This window comes from Rana temporaria, chromosome 9 (genome assembly GCF_905171775.1).
Source record: "Rana temporaria chromosome 9, aRanTem1.1, whole genome shotgun sequence".
NCBI classification, from domain to species: domain Eukaryota; kingdom Metazoa; phylum Chordata; class Amphibia; order Anura; family Ranidae; genus Rana; species Rana temporaria.
Genome location: NC_053497.1, coordinates 13,009,790 through 13,031,072, shown reverse-complemented (window position 1 = coordinate 13,031,072; position 21,283 = coordinate 13,009,790). Strand labels below are relative to the sequence as shown.

General features: G+C 43.5%; 1 protein-coding gene across 4 annotated transcripts in view; it reads left to right on the top strand.

The window, feature by feature from the left end:
- The window catches only part of LOC120913104 (Krueppel-like factor 8), a 67,635-nt gene extending 46,647 nt beyond the window's left edge, over positions 1 to 20,988 (top strand). For 3 of the 4 annotated variants that reach the window (XM_040322811.1, XM_040322810.1, XM_040322809.1), the window contains exons 3-7: positions 6,039 to 6,098; positions 7,708 to 7,821; positions 9,718 to 9,814; positions 16,977 to 17,110; positions 20,479 to 20,988. In XM_040322811.1, the coding sequence (XP_040178745.1) occupies positions 6,039 to 6,098; positions 7,708 to 7,821; positions 9,718 to 9,814; positions 16,977 to 17,110; positions 20,479 to 20,660 (587 nt within the window). In that variant the 3' untranslated portion in view covers positions 20,661 to 20,988. The remainder of the gene's footprint in view (positions 1 to 6,038; positions 6,099 to 7,707; positions 7,822 to 9,717; positions 9,815 to 16,976; positions 17,111 to 20,478) is intronic. The other variant, XM_040322812.1, reaches the window with a different exon arrangement.
- Positions 20,989 to 21,283: the final 295 nt, after the last annotated feature.

Here is a 21,283-nt window from a genome sequence, read left to right as displayed (position 1 = left end):
ACGTCTATAAACATTGGTGTTGGTGAAAAATTCTAAGAATGCTGCAGACAGCAAGGAAAACAAATCCATTTCTCCTTCAACTAATCCAGCCCAACCTTTCACTGGAAGTCCAACCTTGCTTATGTATCATGTCCGCAGTCCCTGACCTTCTCCTGTATCATGTCCACAGTCTCTGACCATCTCTTGTATCATGTCTGCAGTCTCTGACCATCTCTTGTATCATGTCCACAGTCTCTGACCTTCTCCTGTAACACGTCCGCAGTCTCTGACCTTCTCCTGTATCATGTCCACAGTCTCTGACCTTCTCCTGTATCATGTCCACAGTCTCTGACCTTCTCCTGTATCATGTCCACAGTCTCTGACCATCCACTGTAACACGTCCGTAGTCTCTGACCATCCACTGTAACACGTCCGTAGTCTCTGACCATCCACTGTAACACGTCCGTAGTCTCTGACCATCCACTGTAACACGTCCGTAGTCTCTGACCATCCACTGTAACATGTCCACAGTCTCTGACCATCCACTGTAACACGTCCGTAGTCTCTGACCATCCACTGTAACACGTCCGCAGTCTCTGACCTTCTCCTGTATCATGTCCACAGTCTCTGACCTTCTCCTGTATCATGTCCACAGTCTCTGACCTTCTCCTGTATCATGTCCACAGTCTCTGACCTTCTCCTGTATCATGTCCACACAGTCTCTGACCTTCTCCTGTATCATGTCCACAGTCTCTGACCATCCACTGTAACACGTCCGTAGTCTCTGACCATCCACTGTAACACGTCCGCAGTCTCTGACCATCTCCTGTATCATGTCCACAGTCTCTGACCTTCTCCTGTAACACGTCAGCAGTCTCTGACCATCCACTGTAACACGTCCACAGTCTCTGACCATCACCTGTATTATGTCTGCAGTCTCTGACCATCACCTGTATCATGTCCACAGTCTCTGACCTTCTCCTGTATCATGCCCACAGACTCTGACCATCCACAGTAACACGTCCGCAGTCTCTGACCATCACCTGTATCATGTCCACAGTCTCTGACCATCTCCTGTATCATGTCCACAGTCTCTGACCTTCTTCTGTATCATGTCCACAGTCTCTGACCTTCTCCTGTATCATGTCCACAGTCTCTGACCTTCTCCTGTATCATGTCCACAGACTCTGACCATCCACTGTAACACGTCCGCAGTCTCTGACCATCACCTGTATCATGTCCACAGTCTCTGACCATCTCCTGTATCATGTCCACAGTCTCTGACCTTCTTCTGTATCATGTCCACAGTCTCTGACCTTCTCCTGTATCATGTCCACAGTCTCTGACCTTCTCCTGTATCATGTCCACAGACTCTGACCATCCACTGTAACACGTCCGCAGTCTCTGACCATCACCTGTATCATGTCCTCAGTCTCTGACCATCTCCTGTATCATGTCCACAGTCTCTGACCTTCTTCTGTATCATGTCCACAGTCTCTGACCTTCTCCTGTATCATGTCCACAGTCTCTGACCTTCTCCTGTATCATGTCCACAGTCTCTGACCATCTCCTGTATCATGTCCACAGTCTCTGACCATCTTCTGTATCATGTCCACAGTCTCTGACCTTCTCCTGTATCATGTCCACAGTCTCTGACCTTCTCCTGTATCATGTCCACAGTCTCTGACCATCCACTGTAACACGTCCGCAGTCCCTGACCATCACCTGTATCATGTCCACAGTCTCTGACCTTCTCCTGTATCATGTCCACAGTCTCTGACCTTCTCCTGTATCATGTCCACAGTCTCTGACCATCCACTGTAACACGTCCGCAGTCTCTGACCATACCTGTATCATGTCTGCAGTCTCTGACCTTCTCCTGTATCATGTCCACAGTCTCTGACCTTCTCCTGTATCATGTCCACAGTCTCTGACCATCCACTGTAACACGTCCACAGTCTCTGACCATCACCTGTATCATGTCCACAGTCTCTGACCTTCTCCTGTTTTATGTCTGCAGTCTCTGACCATCTCTTGTATCATGGTTACAGTCTCTGACCATCTCCTGTATAATGTCCACAGTCTCTGACCATCTCCTGTATCATGTCCACAGTCTCTGACCATCTCTTGTATAATGTCCACAGTCTCTGACCTTCTCCTGTGATACATATCTGCTGTCTCTGACCATCTTCTGTATCATGTCTGCAATCTCTGACCATCTTCTGTATCATGTCCACAGTCTCTGACCATCTTCTGTATCATGTCTGCAATCTCTGACCATCTTCTGTATCATGTCCACAGTCTCTGACCATCTCTTGTATAATGTCCACAGTCTCTGACCATCACCTGTATCATGTCTACAGTCTCTGACCATCACCTGTATCATGTCCACAGTCTCTGACCATCTCTTGTATCATGTCCACAGTCTCTGACCATCTCTTGTATCATGTCCACAGTCTCTGACCATCTCTTGTATCATGTCCACAGTCTCTGACCATCTCTTGTATCATGTCCACAGTCTCTGACCATCTCTTGTATCATGTCCACAGTCTCTGACCATCTCTTGTATCATGTCCACAGTCTCTGACCATCTCTTGTATCATGTCCGCAGTCTCTGACCATCTCTTGTATCATGTCCACAGTCTCTGACCATCTCTTGTATCATGTCCGCAGTCTCTGACCATCTCTTGTATCATGTCCACAGTCTCTGACCATCTCTAGTATCATATCTGCAGTCTCTGACCATCTCTTTTATAATACTCATAGTTTTTGACCTACCGGTATATCCTGTTGTGCGTCAGCTATCTCTGAGACTGAATATCCACTTAGTTTTATGTGATGTCGGAGGCCACACTTGAGTCCCCCCATACCAAGAAAGTTGACAATGTATAATATTAAAAAAAAATGCTCCCATGTGTGTGTGTATATATATATAAAATATATATTTATATTATTATATATATTTTATATTATATTATTATATATATATTATTATATATATTTTATATTATATTATTATATATATATTATATTATATTTATTATATATATTTTATTATATATATTATTATATATATTTTATTATATATATTATTATATATATTTTATATTATATTATTATATATATTTTATATTATTATATATATTTTTTTTTTAAATACTCCCAAGTATAATATTTTAAAAAATGCTTCCCAGTATATTGTTTTAAAAAAAAATGCTCCCATGTATAAATAAATAAAATAAAAAAGTTGCTTCCCGGTATATTGTTAAAGAAAATGCTCCCATGTATATTATTAAAAATATATATATATATATATATATATATATATATATATATATATATATATATATATATATATATATATATATATATATATATATATATATATATATATATATATATATATTCTTTCTTGTATATTGTAAAAAGAAAAATGCTTCCATGTATATTATTATTATAAAAATTGCTTCACATTTTATTGTTTAAAAAAAAAAAAAATTGCTCCCATGTATTTTTTTAACAAAAAAATGCTCCCATGTTTATTTAAAAAAAAATAAAAAATGATCCCATGTATATTATTTAAAAAATGCTTCCACGTATATTATTAAAAAAAAATTGCTCCTATGTATATTTAAAAAAAAAATATCTCATGTATATTATTTAAAAAAAAAAATGCTCCAATGTATATTTTATAAAAATAAATAAATATTGTATAAAAAAAAATATATATAATTGGTATAATATTAAACAAATTGCTCCCGTGTATATTATTTAAAGTAAATAAGCAAACAAATAATACTATAAAAATTGCTTCCCATTTTATTGTTTAAAAAAAAAAAAATTTGCTCCCATGTTTATTTAAAAAAAAAAAAAATGATCCCATGTATATTTCAAAAATGCTTCCACGTATATTATTAAAAAAAAATTGCTCCTATGTATATTTAAAAAAAATGATCTCATGTATATTATTTTTAAAAAAAATGCTCCAATGTATATTTTATAAAAATAAATAAATATTGTATAAAAAAAATATATATAATTGTATAATATTAAACAAATTGCTCCCATGTATAGTATTTAAAGTAAATAAGCAAAAAAAATAATACTATAGTATATTCCAATATATACAGATATCCTATAGGGGGAGCCAGCATACCAAAAAATGACTTTCAGTGAACCTCTGCCATACAAAGCTCACATTGCGCAGGATTTTGGTATCTGTCGCTGTCGCTAATTCCGTTTTAAAGAATAATTTTACATTTTTGATAAAAAGCAGAAAGGTTTGAAGTGAGGTCCCCAATGTATTGTCTGCGCCCCCCACTGGTGAAATTTTGAAGCCCAACTACACTATGCTATAAACCCCATCCTGGCATAACAGGAGGGGGGGGGGGGGGGGGATTCACCACTTCTGGTTTCTGATGTCCTATACCGGCTACTCTTCCTAATGGAGTTCAGGGAAGACGTCTGGGATCTAATAGAACAGTAAAGAGAACCTGTCACAACAAAGTGCCATAACATTGTGAGTTAGCCACCTATGCGATAGCAATAAAGCGGACTTAAAAGAAAAAAAAAAAAGTTTAAAGAATTTTAATAAGACATCCAGGTACATAAAACCCCCCAGAAAATTGAAGCCCCACCCCCCTACGCACACATGAACATACACACGTGTTGGGGGCACCTGCAATAATTCCAGGGCCATCATTTACAGTTAACTCTAAACTGGTGATCTGTAAAGGCTCTTAAAGCGCCCCATGGGCCGCGTTCCGGTGTGATCTGTCGCCCGCTGTGTCCACCGGATGACTGATCAGTGTACCGACCCGATGCCGGTACCATGTAATTGCTGTGACCAATCACAGCAGATCACATGCCAATTGTACACAGAGGGCCAGATTCTCAAAGAGATACGACGGTGTATCTCCTGATACGCCGTCGTATCTCTGAGTTCTGCCGGTCGTATCTATGCGCCTGATTCATAGAATCAGTTACGCATAGATATGCCTAAGATCCGCCAGGTGTAACTGTGTTACACCGTCGGATCTTAACTGCAATTTAAAAATGGCCGCTGGTGGCGTTCTCGCTGATTTACGGCGAATATGTAAATCAGCGAGATACGCCAATTCACGAACGTACGCGGGCCCGACGCAGTGTTTTTATGACATTTACGTAAGGGTTTTCCCGGCGCATAGTTACCCCTGCTTCTATGAGGCGCAGCCAATGTTAAGTATGGTCGTCGTTCCCGCGTCGATTTTTTTTTTTTTTTTTTTTTTTTACTTCGTTTGCGTACGTCGATTCACAGAACCGATGGACGCAAGTTACGCTCACGCCGAAACCAATGACGTCCTAGCGACGTCATTGGGAGCAATGCACGCCGGGAAAATTTGCAGACGACGCACGCGCATTTAAATCGGCGTGGGGACGCGCCTGATTTAAATACTACACTCCCCCTAGCCGCGGAATTTGAATTCCGCCGGGGGATTTACGATCCGCCGCCGCAAGTTTTGAGGTAAGTGTTTTGTTAATTACCTACTTGCCTCAAAAACTTGCGGCGGCGGATCTTAAATCAGATAGATTACGCGGATCTAAAGATCCGCTGATCTATCTGAATCTGGCCCAATGAATGGCTTTGATTCATGCCATCTCATTGCGTACTATTGTGTTGATCTCTGTGATTGGTCACAGTGATCACATGGTACAGACGAGGCCAATCGCAGCCCATCTGTTCCATGTGATTAGCTGTGGCCAATCACCGCTAACCACAATAATAAACACTGAATTAATCTACCAGTATTTCATTCAGTAAAAATTACTGTGAAGTTCACTGGTTTAAGCAATCTTGTGTAAAAAAAAAAAAAAAAAAAAATCCTGATCCCTTCCCCCAGAGTAGTATTGTATTGTATTGTATCATAGTAGTGTTACTACGGTAACACTATATTGCTTTCGTCACAGTGTGTTAAAAAAAAAATTAAAAAAAGAAATAACCTAATAAAAATGAATATTAAAAAAAATTTAAAATGTAATAAACTTTTTCTTTCATTTATTTTTTTACATATTGTCACCAGTCGGTGTCCCTGATGACTGCCACACAAGTTATATGATGAAGTTGTACTGCACTGGTGACGGTATGTTAAAAAAAAAAAAGAAAGAGAGAGAAACTTTGTTAAACTATTTTTTTTATTATTTATTTATTTATTTTCCCAAAAATTGTGACATAACATTACAACGTCAAAAAGCTCACCATGCCTCCTACTAAATACCTTGGACTGTCTACTTTCCAAAAAAGGGGTCATTTGGGGAGGAGGGGGTATTTATACTGTCCTGATATTTTTGGCCCCCAAGAAATCGTCAGTACATCAGGATTGATCGATTTTTTTTTTTATACACGTCATACATCCCAGGAGTCTTCATGGAAGGAGGGGCTTCATCAGCTAAGCACACCCTCCTGCCTGCCTTAGCTAAGGGTTGTGAGATTTCAGCACGTAAATGCTACATGAATCATCTGCCCTTACTCAAGATGGCCGCAGTTAGATATTTTCCCGGGGGGCTGTTTTTCAGAGTGATTTCTCAACAAAATTAAGCATAGAGACGTAGCCATAATTAAGCACTAGTCCAGTGCGAAACGCGTCGGCTGTTCCCCTGTCCCTTTGCTGTAACCTTGTGAAGTGATGTACTTGCTGTTCGTTTGAATAAAAGACAACCTTTTTGGTCATCGGAGTGCGGCTATCCATTTCCTTTCTTCGTATCCTAAGCATAGAGACGTGGATGGATGGGGTCTGCTTTTTTTTTTTTAAGGTGAGCAGATTGTGTGACAGGTGGTGGAGCACAAACAGTGATCAGGTGATATATTAACACAAAGAAGTGGAGGATAAATTAATTGTCTCTGGACTACATAATATTGATGCACAGGTTGGCGCGATGACATCACAAACTCCGCCCAAACACGTTTTGTCAAAAACCACGTGACTTCCTCAAGGGGGAAAAAAAATTTGTGATATCATCTGGAACCAGTCTGCCCATTCTCCTCTGACATCAACAAGGTATTTTCCTCCGCACAACGGCCGCTCACTGGATATTTTTTCTTTTTCCCACCATTCTCTGTAAACCCGAGAGATGGTTGTTGTGTGAAAATCCCAGAAATACTCAGACCGGCCAGTCAGCCACCAAAGAGACCATGCCACGTTCAAAGTCACTTCAATCCCCTTTCTTCCCCGTTCTGATGCTCAGTTTGAACTTCAGCAAGTCGTCTTTACCACATCTAGATACCTAAATGCATTGAGTTGCTGCCGTGTGATTGGCTGATTTAGCAATTTGTATTACCAAGCAGTTGAACAGCTGTACCTGGTAAAGTGGCCGGTGAGGGTGTGTATAGAATGGCAGGGTCGTCTTTAATATTGATTGGATCCTGGGCAAACATTTTCTTGCGCCCATCCAAATTCACTGCAGGCCAGGCAGCGCAGGCTCATGGGGCAGCTTCTTTTGGGCCCCACGACAATGTCTGGGCCCGGGGGCAGCTGTCCCTTTTGCCCCATGTTAAACATGGCCCTGTTTAATGGTCTAACGTACTTTTGTTGCTTGCACTTTTTATATATATATATATATATATATATATATATATTCACCTTCATATTTGTTGTACGAATATTTCTTTACCCAATTCTAAAAGACAGGAAATGTTTACTCCTAATAAATGGAGTTTGGCTTTAAGCTGATTTTCTTTTCTCCTTTTTTTAGGATATAGTCCTACTATAATGGTACAGTCCCTGGACACGGAGGTTGAAGATTCGGAATCCAAGGTGGACAAGTCTCACTGTTACCGCGGCCATGTGAGCTTATCACAGAATTCAGGTATGCTAAAACCTTGCTGGGTCCATTGCCTCCCTCCGGTGTTTTTAAAAGTAGACATAAAAGTAAACCCCAACTCAAGAACCCGTAGTTCGCTCTGTGCATTGTTACCAGCAATTTCTCATTTATGTGAATAACATTTTTGTTTTCGGTGGGGGTTGTGGGTAAATCTTATACCCATAAGCAGCATTTTTATTAGACAGCTTGAGCAGGGGTGTATTTTAGGTTTTGTGCTGCCCTAGGCCTGACGAAACTCGCACACCCCCTACTTTATATATGACGCACCCCTTCCTGTCAAGACTACACCCCTTCTTTTTAAGACCCGCCCTGTCATTTTCATGGGATGAGGACAGAGGGACGCGGTGGGATGAGGACAGGGGGACGCGGTGGGATGAGGACAGGGGGACAGGGTGGGAGGGGGACAGAGGGACAGGATGGGATGAGGACAGGGGGACAGGGTGGGATGAGGACAGGGGGACAGGGTGGGAGGGGGACAGAGGGACAGGATGGGATGAGGACAGGGGGACAGGGTGGGATGAGGACAGGGGGACAGGGTGGGAGGGGGACAGAGGGACAGGGTGGGATGAGGACAGGGGGACAGGATGGGATGAGGACAGGGGGACAGGGTGGGATGAGGACAGGGGGACAGGGTGGGATGAGGACAGGGGGACAGGGTGGGATGAGGACAGGGTGGGATGAGGACAGGGGGACAGGATGGGATGAGGACAGGGGGACAGGGTGGGATGAGGACAGAGGGACAGGGTGGGATGAGGACAGAGGGACAGGGTGGGATGAGGACAGAGGTACAGGATGGGATGAGGACAGAGGGACAGGATTGGATTAGGACAGGCTTTTTTGCCACCCCCCCGCAAAGTGCCGCCCCTTGTCGGCCTAGGCCATATGTACAGCACTGAGCTTGAGCCAATGGTACTTTACCATTGGTCCAAGACTCCAAGCTGTCCATTGAGCTCAGTGCCTCTGACAAGAAGTGAGGAGAGGCACTGTGAGCTCATCCTCTCAGTCTGCTGCAAACAGAGTGTGCCAGCCAGAGGCGTATCTAGTGAAAATGGCACCTATGGCAAGCACTAAAACTGTGCCCCTGTCGAAACATTTAAAAACCCATCTTTCAGATAACCTTCACAAAAAAAACAGCTAACAAAACTAGTGATATTTATCATCCCTTGGGTAGTGACATATACTCTTTATGGAGAAATCTGGGGTTTATTAGACCCCTGATCCCTCCTCTGCCCTCCAAGGCCAGGTAAATGCAGAACCAATACTGGAAGTGATGAAATCTTCATCACTTAAGGTCTCGGTTTTCGCAGAGGAGAGGGAGAAACTGATGTTCCTCCTTCTTCTTCTTTGTGCGCTGCCAATCCGACCAGATGGAATGGGAGAGCCTGGGAGAACTGGGAAGGGCTGTGGCTGAACCCAGCAGGGATAGCGCTGCCATTCTCCATTAGCAAAGGTGCTGAAAAGGAGATCCTGCCTATGCTAGGGAGGAGGGAAGAAGAGACCCTCAGACCCTGGTAAGTGCCTTGCTGCCCAGCCACTTAACAGCCCCCCCTTCATAGTGCGCCCATGGCTGGCATACCCTAGATACGCCACTGGTGCCGGCTTGTATTTAACCGATTCAGTCCCGGACCATTTGGCTGGCCAAAGATCAGGCCCATTTTTGTGCTGCAGGAGTGTGGTCACCGTACAAGCAGCTGTGCTTTCATCCAATGCTTCCTGCTGGTCGTCTGACCGTGTAGCAGCTGAGACTGGGACTTCCTTTTTTTGTCTAAAATTCCACTTTGAATCTTTTTTTTCCAGACTGCTGTTAAGGATCACACAATTATTATGGTGACTCATAACCTGCCTACTGTCCATTAATAAAACTACGCTCTTCTTTTCCAGTTAAAATAGAGCCAGACTTGTGCCCGGTTGAGGAGATCAGCGACACCGATGATTGTATAGAGGAGACCTCCTCCTCCTTTCAGGACTCGACAAATGGGTAAGAGGAAAGACTAAGGCTCAAGTGCTGCATTTCCCAACCTTTTTTACATGGAGGAAGAACCCTTTGGTGGTCAGTGAGGAGGTGCCCAGTTACATTTGTGGTCAGTGGGAGAAGGATCCTCTTATGGTGGTTGGTGGAGGAAGAACCCCCTAACATTGGTGATAAGTAGTAAAGGGACCCTCTTACATTAGTGGTCAGTGAGAATATGACAATCCTGCATTGGTGGTCATTGTGAAAAGGGCCCTTTTACATTGGTGTTCAGTAGGAAATAGACCTTCTTACATTGATGGTCAGTGAAGGGAGGACCCTCTTACATTGGTCATCAGTGAAGGGAGAACCCTTTTACATTGATGGTCAGTGAACGGAGGACTCTCTTATATTGGTGGCCAGTAGGGGAAGGACTCTCTTACATTGCTGGTAATTGGGAAAAGGACCCTCTTATATTGGTGGTCAGTGAATGGAGGACCCTCTTATATTAGTGGTCAGTGAATGGAGGACCCTCTTATATTAGTGGTCAGTGAGAATATGACAATCTTGCATTGGTGGTCATTGTGAAAAGGGCCCTTTTACATTGGTGTTCAGTAAGAAATGGACCTTCTTACATTGGTGGTCAGTGAAGGGAGAACCCTCTTACATTGGTCATCAGTGAAGGGAGAACCCTTTTACATTGATGGTCAGTGAACGGAGGACTCTTATATTGATGGTCAGTGAACGGAGGACTCTTATACTGTATTGGTGGTCAGTGAACGGAGGACTCTTATATTGGTGGTCAGTAGGGGAAGGACTCTCTTACATTGCTGGTAATTGGGAAAAGGACCCTCTTATATTGGTGGTCAGTGAATCGGGGACCCTCTTATATTGGTGGTCAGTGAATGGAGGACCCTCTTATATTAGTGGTCAGTGAATGGGGACCCTCTGAAATTGGTGGTCAGTGAATGGAGGACCCTCTAATATTGGTAGTCAGTGAATGGAGGACCCTCTAATATTGGTAGTCAGTGAATGGAGGACTCTCTTCTTTTGGTAGTCAGTGAATGGAGGACCCTCTTCTATTAGTGGTCAGTAAATGAAGGACCCGCTTATATCGGTAGTCAGTGAATGGAGGACAGTCTTACATTGGTGGTCATTGGGGAAAGGACCCTTTACATTGGTGTTCAGTGAGGGAAAGGACACCCTTACGTTGGTGGTCAGTGGGGGGAAGTACGCACTTATATTGGTAGTCGGAAAAGAGAGAACATTGTTTGTCAGTGGGAAAAGGCCCTTCTTGCATTGGTGGTCAGTGGGGAAAGAAGAACCCACTTATATTGGTGGTCAGTGGGAAAATAAACCTCTTATATTGGTGGTCAGTGAATTGAGGACCCTCCTACATTGGTGGCCAGTGAAGTGAGGACCCTCCTACATTGGTGGCCAGTGAAGTGGGGACCCTCCTACATTGGTGGCCAGTAAAGTGAGGACCCTCCTACATTGGTGGCCGGTAAAGTGAGGACCCTCCTACATTGGTGGCCAGTAAAGTGAGGACCCTCCTACATTGGTGGCCAGTGTAGTGAGGACCCTCCTACATTGGTGGCCAGTAAAGTGAGGACCCTCCTACATTGGTGGCCAGTGTAGTGAGGACCCTCCTACATTGGTGGCCAGTGTAGTGAGGACCCTCCTACATTGGTGGCCAGTGTAGTGAGGACCCTCCTACATTGGTGGCCAGTGTAGTGAGGACCCTCCTACATTGGTGGCCAGTAAAGTGAGGACCCTCCTACATTGGTGGCCAGTAAAGTGAGGACCCTCCTACATTGGTGGCCAGTAAAGTGAGGACCCTCCTACATTGGTGGCCAGTAAAGTGAGGACCCTCCTACATTGGTGGCCAGTGAAGTGAGGACCCTTTTACATTGGTGGTCAGTGAAGGGAGGACCCTATTACATTGGTCATCAGTGAATGGAGAACCCTTTTGCAAAAATTAATCAGGACCAATATGTTTAATATTTTCAGCATACTTGGCGGTTTCTTTGGCACATTAATTAGTTTTATCATTTCCAAATGTTAGATTTCTACTTAATTTAACTACATTTTTTATTACAAAATTTAAAGCAGGGGTGCTCAACCAGTGGCCCGGGGGCCACATGTGGCCCGCGGAGCCCTCAGATGTGGCCCGCGACCTCCTGTTCTGTGATGGTGGGTTGGCAATCCCAGATCTTGGGTTCCCGACCCTCTATTCCAGAGCATCAGTGTTGTGAATGAAACGAACAGTAGAGGAAGCAAGGGGCTGCGGAGCAGAGCCGCATAAGCCGATGCTTCCTGAATAGCGTCAGCTCCTGTCACAGGTGGAGTGATACCAAATATGCTCTGCCTGGGACAGCAACAGCCGGCAATACCTGAATGGAAGACGGTTATTATAGGTTTGTTCATTACTAAAATCACAGTGTATATACGGGCATATCGTCTGCATTGGTTACTGGGTGGCTTTCAACTGATCTGCAGGTGCAGCGCAGTGTACCTGTGGGTTACCTGCACTGAGCCATAGACTTCTGGAATTACCTTTTGGGTTTGGTTCGCTTTCTGAAAGTGCACCACACCTGCAGGACATAATGGAAGTCTATAGTTAAGTGCAGCTAACCCGCAGAAAAGCCAAAAGGTACACTATGCTGCAGCCACGGCATGGGTAAACTGCAGCGCATCAGTGTGAAAGCAAGCTTAGGCCCCTTTCACAGGTTCAGTCCGACCCAAAAAAATAAAAAATCAGAAGGGGATATGTCCCCTTCCGTCTGGGCAGATCAGGTCGGAGGCCCCATAGAGTAGCGTGGGCAGCGTCCGTGTCCGCTCTGCAGTATGCATGTCATCCGCCCGCTCCACTCATTGTGGCCCGCGACCGGTTTCCAAGTCGGTTAAATGGCCCTCGATCTTCAAAACATTGGGATACATACAATTATACCCCTAAAAAAAATTATGCTCCTACCTGTTCCTCTATCCTATCCTTTAAAAATACGCACCTTCTGACCTGGTAGATGGTGTGGGAAGCCAGACCGCTTGTTTCAGTAAGGGCTGGAGCTCTGGATACTGAAGGATATGCATTCTTGTAGACGGCTCTCCAAAGGGTGATGGCCATAGGAAGCCCATATCCCACGTAGACTAGAGTATGGTAAAAAAAAAAACACACCACAAATCTTTGTGTATAGTCCACAAACTAGTTTTTATTGGGTGTAACGTTCATTTAAACCCAGCGCGTTAGGAACTAGTGACGGAAGACCCCACTGAGCCCCTGAAATGTGTTGGGTTTATTGAACGTTACTCCCATTTGTATATACAGTAGTCCAAGAATGAAATAGGGCTAACGTTCAATCAAAGCCACTGTGTTAGAAACTCTTGAAAGTAGACCTCTTCGAGTCCTGAAATTGGATTTGTTGAACATTACACCCAATAAAATACAAAAACTTGTCTGGCCTTGTCCTCACCACACAGCAGTCTAGGTGAGATATCTGCCTTCCTATGGCACCACTCTTCGAAGAGCTGCCTAGAAGCCCCCAAAACACGTTTGGATGTATTGAATGTTACTCCCAATAAATGTAAATTTGTAGAATGTGGAAGAGAGAGGACATTTTTGACATGTGTAATGTCAATAGTGTCTCCTTCCCAGGCGCTTTGTTCCCAATATTCAAAACTCAGGTTTTCTTCCAAATAGTACGACGTTTATCCTTCAAGAATTGACAAGCAAACAGTCAATGGTTACATAGTTACAGCTGGTAATACATTGCTAGATGGTAATTCAGAAGCTTTCAGATGGAGGAAAGATATGCTGGTACATCTGTCTGCTGGGAGAGGTTCCTTCCAGCAGGGTGGGGCTTCCTACCCCCATCTCCCTGTAGGGTCGGTGACCCTGAGGTCCTCTCTAGCTACTCACACCACATGAGTTCTTATACTGTTTTAAAAACCAAGCTAAGCATATTTACATTTAGACTAGCTCCAAGGAAAGTTGGTGATAAACGTAACACCCACTTGTGTATATTTAAAGCGGTTGTAAACCTTAAATTTGCACTTTTACCTACAGGTAAGCCTATAACAAGGCTTACCTGTAGGTAAAAAGAATATCTCCTAAACCTGTACGGTTTAGGAGATATTCCCCTCGCAATGCGGGCGGCGCATGCGCAGGGGGGATCCACGGCGGAAGATCCGGCAGCCGCCGGACCTTGCCGATTTTTAAATCTCCCGCGCGCATGCGCGGGAGTGACGTCATCGCCGCTCCAGCCAATCACAGCGCTGGAGCGGCGCCGCTCCAGCCAATCACAGCGCTGGAGCGGCGATACCCGGAAGACACGCCGGAGCAAGATGACATCTCGCTCGGCGTGAACCAGGTAAGTGTTGTTCACCTCGTTTTTAGGTAAGTATTTCATAATCAGCTATTATGCGGTGCATACTAGCTGATTATGCATTTTGCCTTGCAGGTAAAAAAAAAAAAAAAATTATATATGCGGTTTACAACCGCTTTAAGTAACATATCTCCACCCACTGTCTTGACGTAGATCTTCAAAAATACATGTAGCCCACAACAGATGGTATATCTCTGCCCTCAGCAAACCTCATAACTACCATGTTTAACCTCTTGACCACCGCCCCATGTCAAAAAGACGTCCTCCTTTTTAAAGTTGAATATCTCGATAACGGCAGCAGCTGCTGCCACAACCGAGATATTCATCTTTGTACACGATAACGGCGGTCTCCGCGGCGGATTCGCCGCGAGATCGCCGTTATCGGTGGCGGGAGAGGGGCCCCCCCCCCCCTCCCGCCGCTCTCCCGCGCTCTCCGCCGCTTACCGGAGCCGTCGGTAGCGGCGGAGGGGATCCGATGTGTCCGGCAGCTGAGCGGGGACGGGACTGAAGGAGAAATCTCCTTCACCCGTCCTCATAGCTCTGCTGGGCGGAAGTGACGTCAAAACGTCAGTCCCGCCCAGCCTCTTAAAGAAACATTTTTTTTTTTTGTCATTTGAAAAAATGACATTTTTTTTTTTTTATTATTTTTTTTGCATTTAAGTCTAATTATGAGATCTGAGGTCTTTTTGACCCCAGATCTCATATTTAAGAGGACCTGTCATGCTTTTTTCTATTACAAGGGATGTTTACATTCCTTGTAATAGGAATAAAAGTGATCAATTTTTTTTATTTTATTTTTTTCAGTGTAAAAAATTATAAAACTAAATAAAAATAAATAAGAAAACCAAAAAAAAATTTTTTAAAGCGCCCCGTCCCGACGAGCTCGCGCGCAGAAGTAAACGCATACGCGAGTAGCGCCCGCATATGAAAACGGTATTCAAACCACACAAGTGAGGTATCGCCGCGATCGTTAGAGCGAGAGCAATAATTCTAGCCCTAGACCTACTCTGCAACTCAAAAAATGCAACCTGTAGAATTTTTTAAACGTCGCCTATCGAGATTTTTAAGGGTAAAAGTTTGACGCCATGCCACGAGCGGGCGCAATTTTTAAGCGTGACATGTTGGGTATCATTTTACTCGGCGTAACATTATCTTTCACAATATATAAAAAAATTGGGCAAAATGTATTGTTGTCTTATTTTTTAATTCAAAAAAGTGATTTTTATCCAAAAAAAGTGCGCTTGTAAGACCGCTGCGCAAATACGGTGTGACAAAAAGTATTGCAATGACTGCCATTTTATTCCCTAGGATGTCTGCTAAAAAAAAATATATAATGTTTGGGGGTTCTGATAAATTTTCTAGCAAAAAAATTGTGATTTTCACATGAAGGAGAGAAGTGCCAGAATTTACCTGGTGGGCAAGTGGTTAAACATTGATTCTCAGAAACTTTTTATCACATAAAATTGTAATAATTTCAAAATCTAACAAAATTCTAGATTGATATTTTAGAATGTGTGATTAATAAGAGGTGTGGAGTGCCAGACTACTTTTAAAATAGTTTTTTTTTTCAAGAAGGGCTGAAGCCAGGGGCACTCGGGCACTGCCCGAGGGCCCCAAGGCCAGTAGGGGGCCCCATGAGCTGGCACAGTCACACTGTATGAACACTAATGATTTAGAGAATCATCTATGTTTATGGAGAAAGGGACACTGGAATCTCTGTCCTCAATACCTGTCTCTGTCTCAAAAGTGAGACTTCGGGGGTCAGAGTTGTGAATAAAAAAAAGAATAAATAAAAAACTAAATAAAATATTGTAAAAAATCTGACTTAAAGTGGTAGTAAACCCTGTACTACCATTTGTACCTACAGTTAAGCCTATAACAAAGTCTCCTGCCACTCTGCATGTCGCCAAGCTAGGTGCCCCTTCACAAGGCCCTGCCGCATTAATGTTGCATCAGAAAGATGGCCGCCGTGTGGTGGCCATCGTTAAACCTGGGGGCCCCATGATTCCCTAGTGCCCCATGAGTTGTCAGTCCGCCCCTGGCTGGAGCCCTGGATATAGAAGCATATGTGTTCTTCAGGGCAGCTCTCCAAAGAGCGCTGGCTGTAGGAAGGAAATACAAAAAATGGGGGCCCATAGGGTAGCCCCAGGTCGGACTTTGACGGCACAGTAAACCATGAAAATATACAAAAATAATCTTTAATAAAGTATAAACACATACATGGTATACAAGGGAGACAAACATATATTTAAAAACCATATACAAAGAACTGCGGAGTATATAGTAGGAGCCCTAGTGCAGCAACGCGTTTCACCGTTAGGCTTCACCAGGACGCATTCGGATTTTGTAAGAACAGGAGCAACGGGTCTCACTATCTTGCAGGGAGATTAATCTTGATTGATATATGATCACCAACATTTTATCCAATAGAGGTAAAACAAAGTTGGCTCGTGTACAGAGAGCAGTTCTCCTGATTAGGGTGTCCTTGTTATATGGCCTCAAAAACAGGGCTGTAGGAAGTCTCGTATCTCACGTAGACTGGTGAGGAAGACCTCTATGAGCCCCAGAATGCATTGGATTTACTTAAAATTACACCCAATAAAATCGTATTTTTAGAGTATACACAAACTTGTCTGGTGCTTTCCTCACCAGATACCAGCCTACATGAGATATGATCCTTCACTCTTTAACTGCCTAGAAGAACGCTCATACACACTGTATCATAATATATGACATATCTCAGGCATAATTCCTATATACAAATCTCATTGGCAATCTAACTTTAAATATCACATCCTATTTCCCTCCAGGTCACTGATGCAGCACAGTGGCACAGCTTCGCCAGATCTTCGGAAAAGAAGAGTTCATCAGTGTGACTTCGAAGGGTGCAATAAAGTATATACCAAGAGTTCTCATTTAAAGGCCCACCGGAGGATACACACAGGTATCTAATGTCACAGTACTAAAGGAGGGTTAATAGTGCATATTAAATTTGACTAGTAACAGTGTAATAAATACAGGTGTGGCTCCCAATGTCCAGCGCTATCTGTAGATATCAGACATGGTTGGCATCAAGTAAGGATTGCAAAGGATCCTGTCTTAACCACTTAAGACCCGGACCAAAATGCAGCTAAAGGACCCGGCCAGGTTTTGCGATTGGGCACTGCGTCGCTTTAACTGACAATTGCGCGGTCGTGCGACGTGGCTCCCAAACAAAATTGGCGTCCTTTTTTTCCCACAAATAGAGCTTTCTTTTGGTGGTATTTGATCACCTCTGCGGTTTTTATTTTTTGCGCTATAAACAAAAATAGAGCGACAATTTTGAAAAAAATTCAATATTTTTTACTTTTTGCTATAATAAATATCCCCCAAAAATATATATAAAACATTTTTTTTCCTCAGTTTAGGCCGATACGTATTCTTCTACATATTTTTGGTAAAAAAAATCACAATAAGCATTTATTGATTGGTTTGCGCAAAATTTATAGCGTTTACAAAATAGGGGATAGTTTTATTGCATTTTTATTAATTATAATTTTTTTACTACTAATGGCGGCGATCAGCGATTTTTTTCGTGACTGCGACATTATGGCGGACACATTGGACAATTTTGACACATTTTTGGGACCATTGTCATTTTCACAGCAAAAAATACATTGTTTACTGTGAAAATGACAATTGCAGATTGGGAGTTAACCACAAGGGGGCGCTGAAGGGGTTAAGTGTGACCTCATATGTGTTTCTAACTGTAGGGGTGTGTGGCTGTAGGTGTGACGTCATTGATTGTGTTTCCCTATAAAAGGGAACACACGATCAATGACGGCGCCACAGTGAAGAACGGGGAAGCTGTGTTTACACACAACTCTCCCCGTTCTTCAGCTCCGGGGACCGATTGCGGGACTCCAGCGGCGATCGGGTCCCGCGGTCACGGAGCATCGGACCGGGTCACAGGCGCGCGCACCCGCGACCCACGGCTGGGCACTTAGAGGACGTACCTGTATGTGCTTGTGCCATTCTGCCGATGTATATGTGCAGGAGGCGGTCCTTAAGTGGTTAAATTTGACTAGTAACAGTGTAATAAATACAGGTTTGGCTCCCAATGTCCAGCGCTATCTGTAGATATCAGGCATGGTTGGCATCACGTAAGGATTGAAAAGGATCCTGTCTTAATGCAAGGTTATGTCCTCACTTGTCACGTACCTGGTAGGAGACTGAAAAGACACGGTTGGCGTCTCGTGTATCTCCAGCCCAAGCCCCACTGAAGGTGGGACAGATGGTGCAGATGAAAAGGAGGGACACGAGTGTCCAGCAGGTGTTGATAGCAGAACTACATGTAATGACCCAATAAAAAAATTTCTAGTGTTTTTGTTGGTATAAAAAATTCCTGCGGCCCATAATAATGTACCAAAACTATTGTGCTGGAAAGGAACACACCAAGAGGAATGGGTTCTTATGGGAATGGAAATAAAGAAAACTAAACGGGTGGCACTTTAAATGAGGCGCAAGGCATAGAGCCAAGCGCTTCCATCCCCGATATTTTGAACAAGGAAGAACAAGGGTGGGGCTTTGATTGAGGCATGCACCGCAGGAGATTGGCGATGACCATTGAAAATGGCAGGTAAATTATCCAGTAGAACCAAACACATAACATGAAAGCATTGCATGACAACAATAAACAGTCAGTTATTTAATAGCATAAAAAATAGAGCAGGTACAATAGTAGCATGATAAACCTGTTACAATAATAAAAGGATATTGCATAAATTTCAACAGTTCTTATGGGAATGAGTTGCACTTTCCACAGTTATACAATGAGGGATCTAAAGTAATTGTTATATTTTATTAAAGAAGCCCCGTCACCTTGCCTATTTAGGGTACAGTAATGGGGTCTGCTTAATACCCACCCGAGCACCAAGTTATACTTGCCTTTACAGCTCTCCCCTGCCGTGAAAAATGAGAGGGAGCACTCACATTGCCACATCTGTAAATTTGAGAGGAAACCAGAAAAAGGGTACTCAAAGAGTAACCATAGACCGGAATTTAGAGGCATAGAAAACGATGGAACAGTAGAAAAAATAGAACAATATTTATTGAGAAAATTACATGGTATAGTCAAAGTGTTCAAAAAATTTATAAAAATAATTTTAAATTATACAATGTGTACATTGAGCCCTTGTGCATCAATACGTTTCACCGTTAGTGCCGGTTCACACTACAGCACCTTGGGATCCGACTTGTGTCGCCCGAAATGAGAAATTCCATTGAAGTGAATGAGAGCCGTCTTAATGTACACTCCTGAAGTCGCTCCGACTTTAGAAAAGGTTCCTGTACAAGGTGTCTTCTAGGCAACTTGTACCTATTGATTTCAATGGAAGTTGCCTTCAAAGTCGGATCACTGTCTTAACTGAAGCAACTTTACAGGAAAAGAAAATAGTTTACTCAGGCGAACCCCTCCCTCCCACAGAGATGATTATTCTGTGATTGACCACAGCCAAAGTCGCCTGTCCTGGAGGCAACTTTAAAGTGGAGGTTCACCCTTTAAAAAAAATTCTGACATCACACGGAGTCGCGCCATCCTACCGACAGAATGCCGGTGTTTTTTTTTTTCTCAGCACATACCTCTTAATCCCGATTTTCCCAAGCACTGCCTGTGATTGACAGGCTTCCGAACGGCGCATACTGCGCGTCACAGGTTGCCGACAGAACCCGAACGTCGGTGCGCAGGCGCCGTATAGAGCCGCACCGACGTTCGGCTTTTTTCGGCAACCTGTGACGCGCAGTATGCGCCATTCGGAAGCCTGTCAATCACAGGCAGTGCTTGGGAACGCCCACTCCCGCGGGATTGCCGTGAGGTGAAAATCGGGTTTAAGAGGTATGTGCTGAGAAAAAAAACAAACCACCGGCATTCTGTCGGTAGGATGGCACGACTCTGTGTGATGTCAGAATTTTTTTTTGAGGGTGAACCTCCACTTTAGGTTGTGTTGTATGTTGCTCCAAGTCACGCTGAAGTCGCCTTGCAAAGTCGCGCTGTAAGTTGGGTTACCCCTGTGTGAACTGGCACTTGGGCTTCTTCAGGACACGATCAAGGTTCAAAGAGGTAGCAAAAAGAGAGAGCGAGTCTCACTGTCTTATAGTGGACTGGGCCTTGTGTACAAATATCCAATAACTGGGAAGTTTTCTGTATATCTGGGCCAGAGCATGGGCTTTAAAAAAAACTAGTCACTTTGCTCTATATGGACAAGCCATGGGGTCTATTTAATGCTGGAAAAAAAGTTTCTTGGGACATTTAATGATCCTTCTTTCTTGTTTCAGGGGAAAAACCCTATAAATGCACATGGGAAGGCTGCACATGGAAATTCGCCAGATCCGACGAGCTCACCCGCCATTTCCGGAAACACACTGGTATCAAGCCCTTTATGTGCTCGGACTGTGACCGAACATTCTCCCGTTCAGATCACCTGGCACTTCACCGCAGAAGGCACATCATGATGTGACAAAGTTTCCCAGACGCGTGGCAACATGGACGTATTGAAGGAGACTTTTCACTTGACTGACAGATGTGATACCTTCTCACTTTTATTATCCTTTCACCATTTTTGTTCAGTTTCATTTTTTTTTTCATCCAGTATCTCGTTTTGTGTTTCCGGCACCTTCCTGGTTTTTAGTGTTGTTTTCAAATAACTTTATTCTGTTATATTTATCTTGACTGCTAAGAAGCTATCGAAAGCCATCAAAGCAAATTATAATAGACCGCCTTGCTCAAACGTGACCTCTAAATCCAAGATCAAAAATGTAATATAGTGCAGTTTACCAATCCTTGGATGTGGTGGTTGCATTCGTTTTTTTTTCAACCTAAGGACGTTTTCAGCAACTAAAGGAAATATCCGTTTATCATGCCAGAGCTGCAGTGTTCTTGTCACCCTCTGTGAGCAGAAATGAAAGCACAAACATTCTTATCTTCCTTCTAAACCAGCCATTTTCAACCAGAGTTCCACCGAACCCTTGGGTTCCTCCAGAAGTTGCTAGAGGTTCCCCAAACTGTGGCCAATTCAGCCTCCTATTTGATGGTGTTTATATAGTTCTGGGGCCACCACCACTTGGCAAAGCAAGCAGTAGT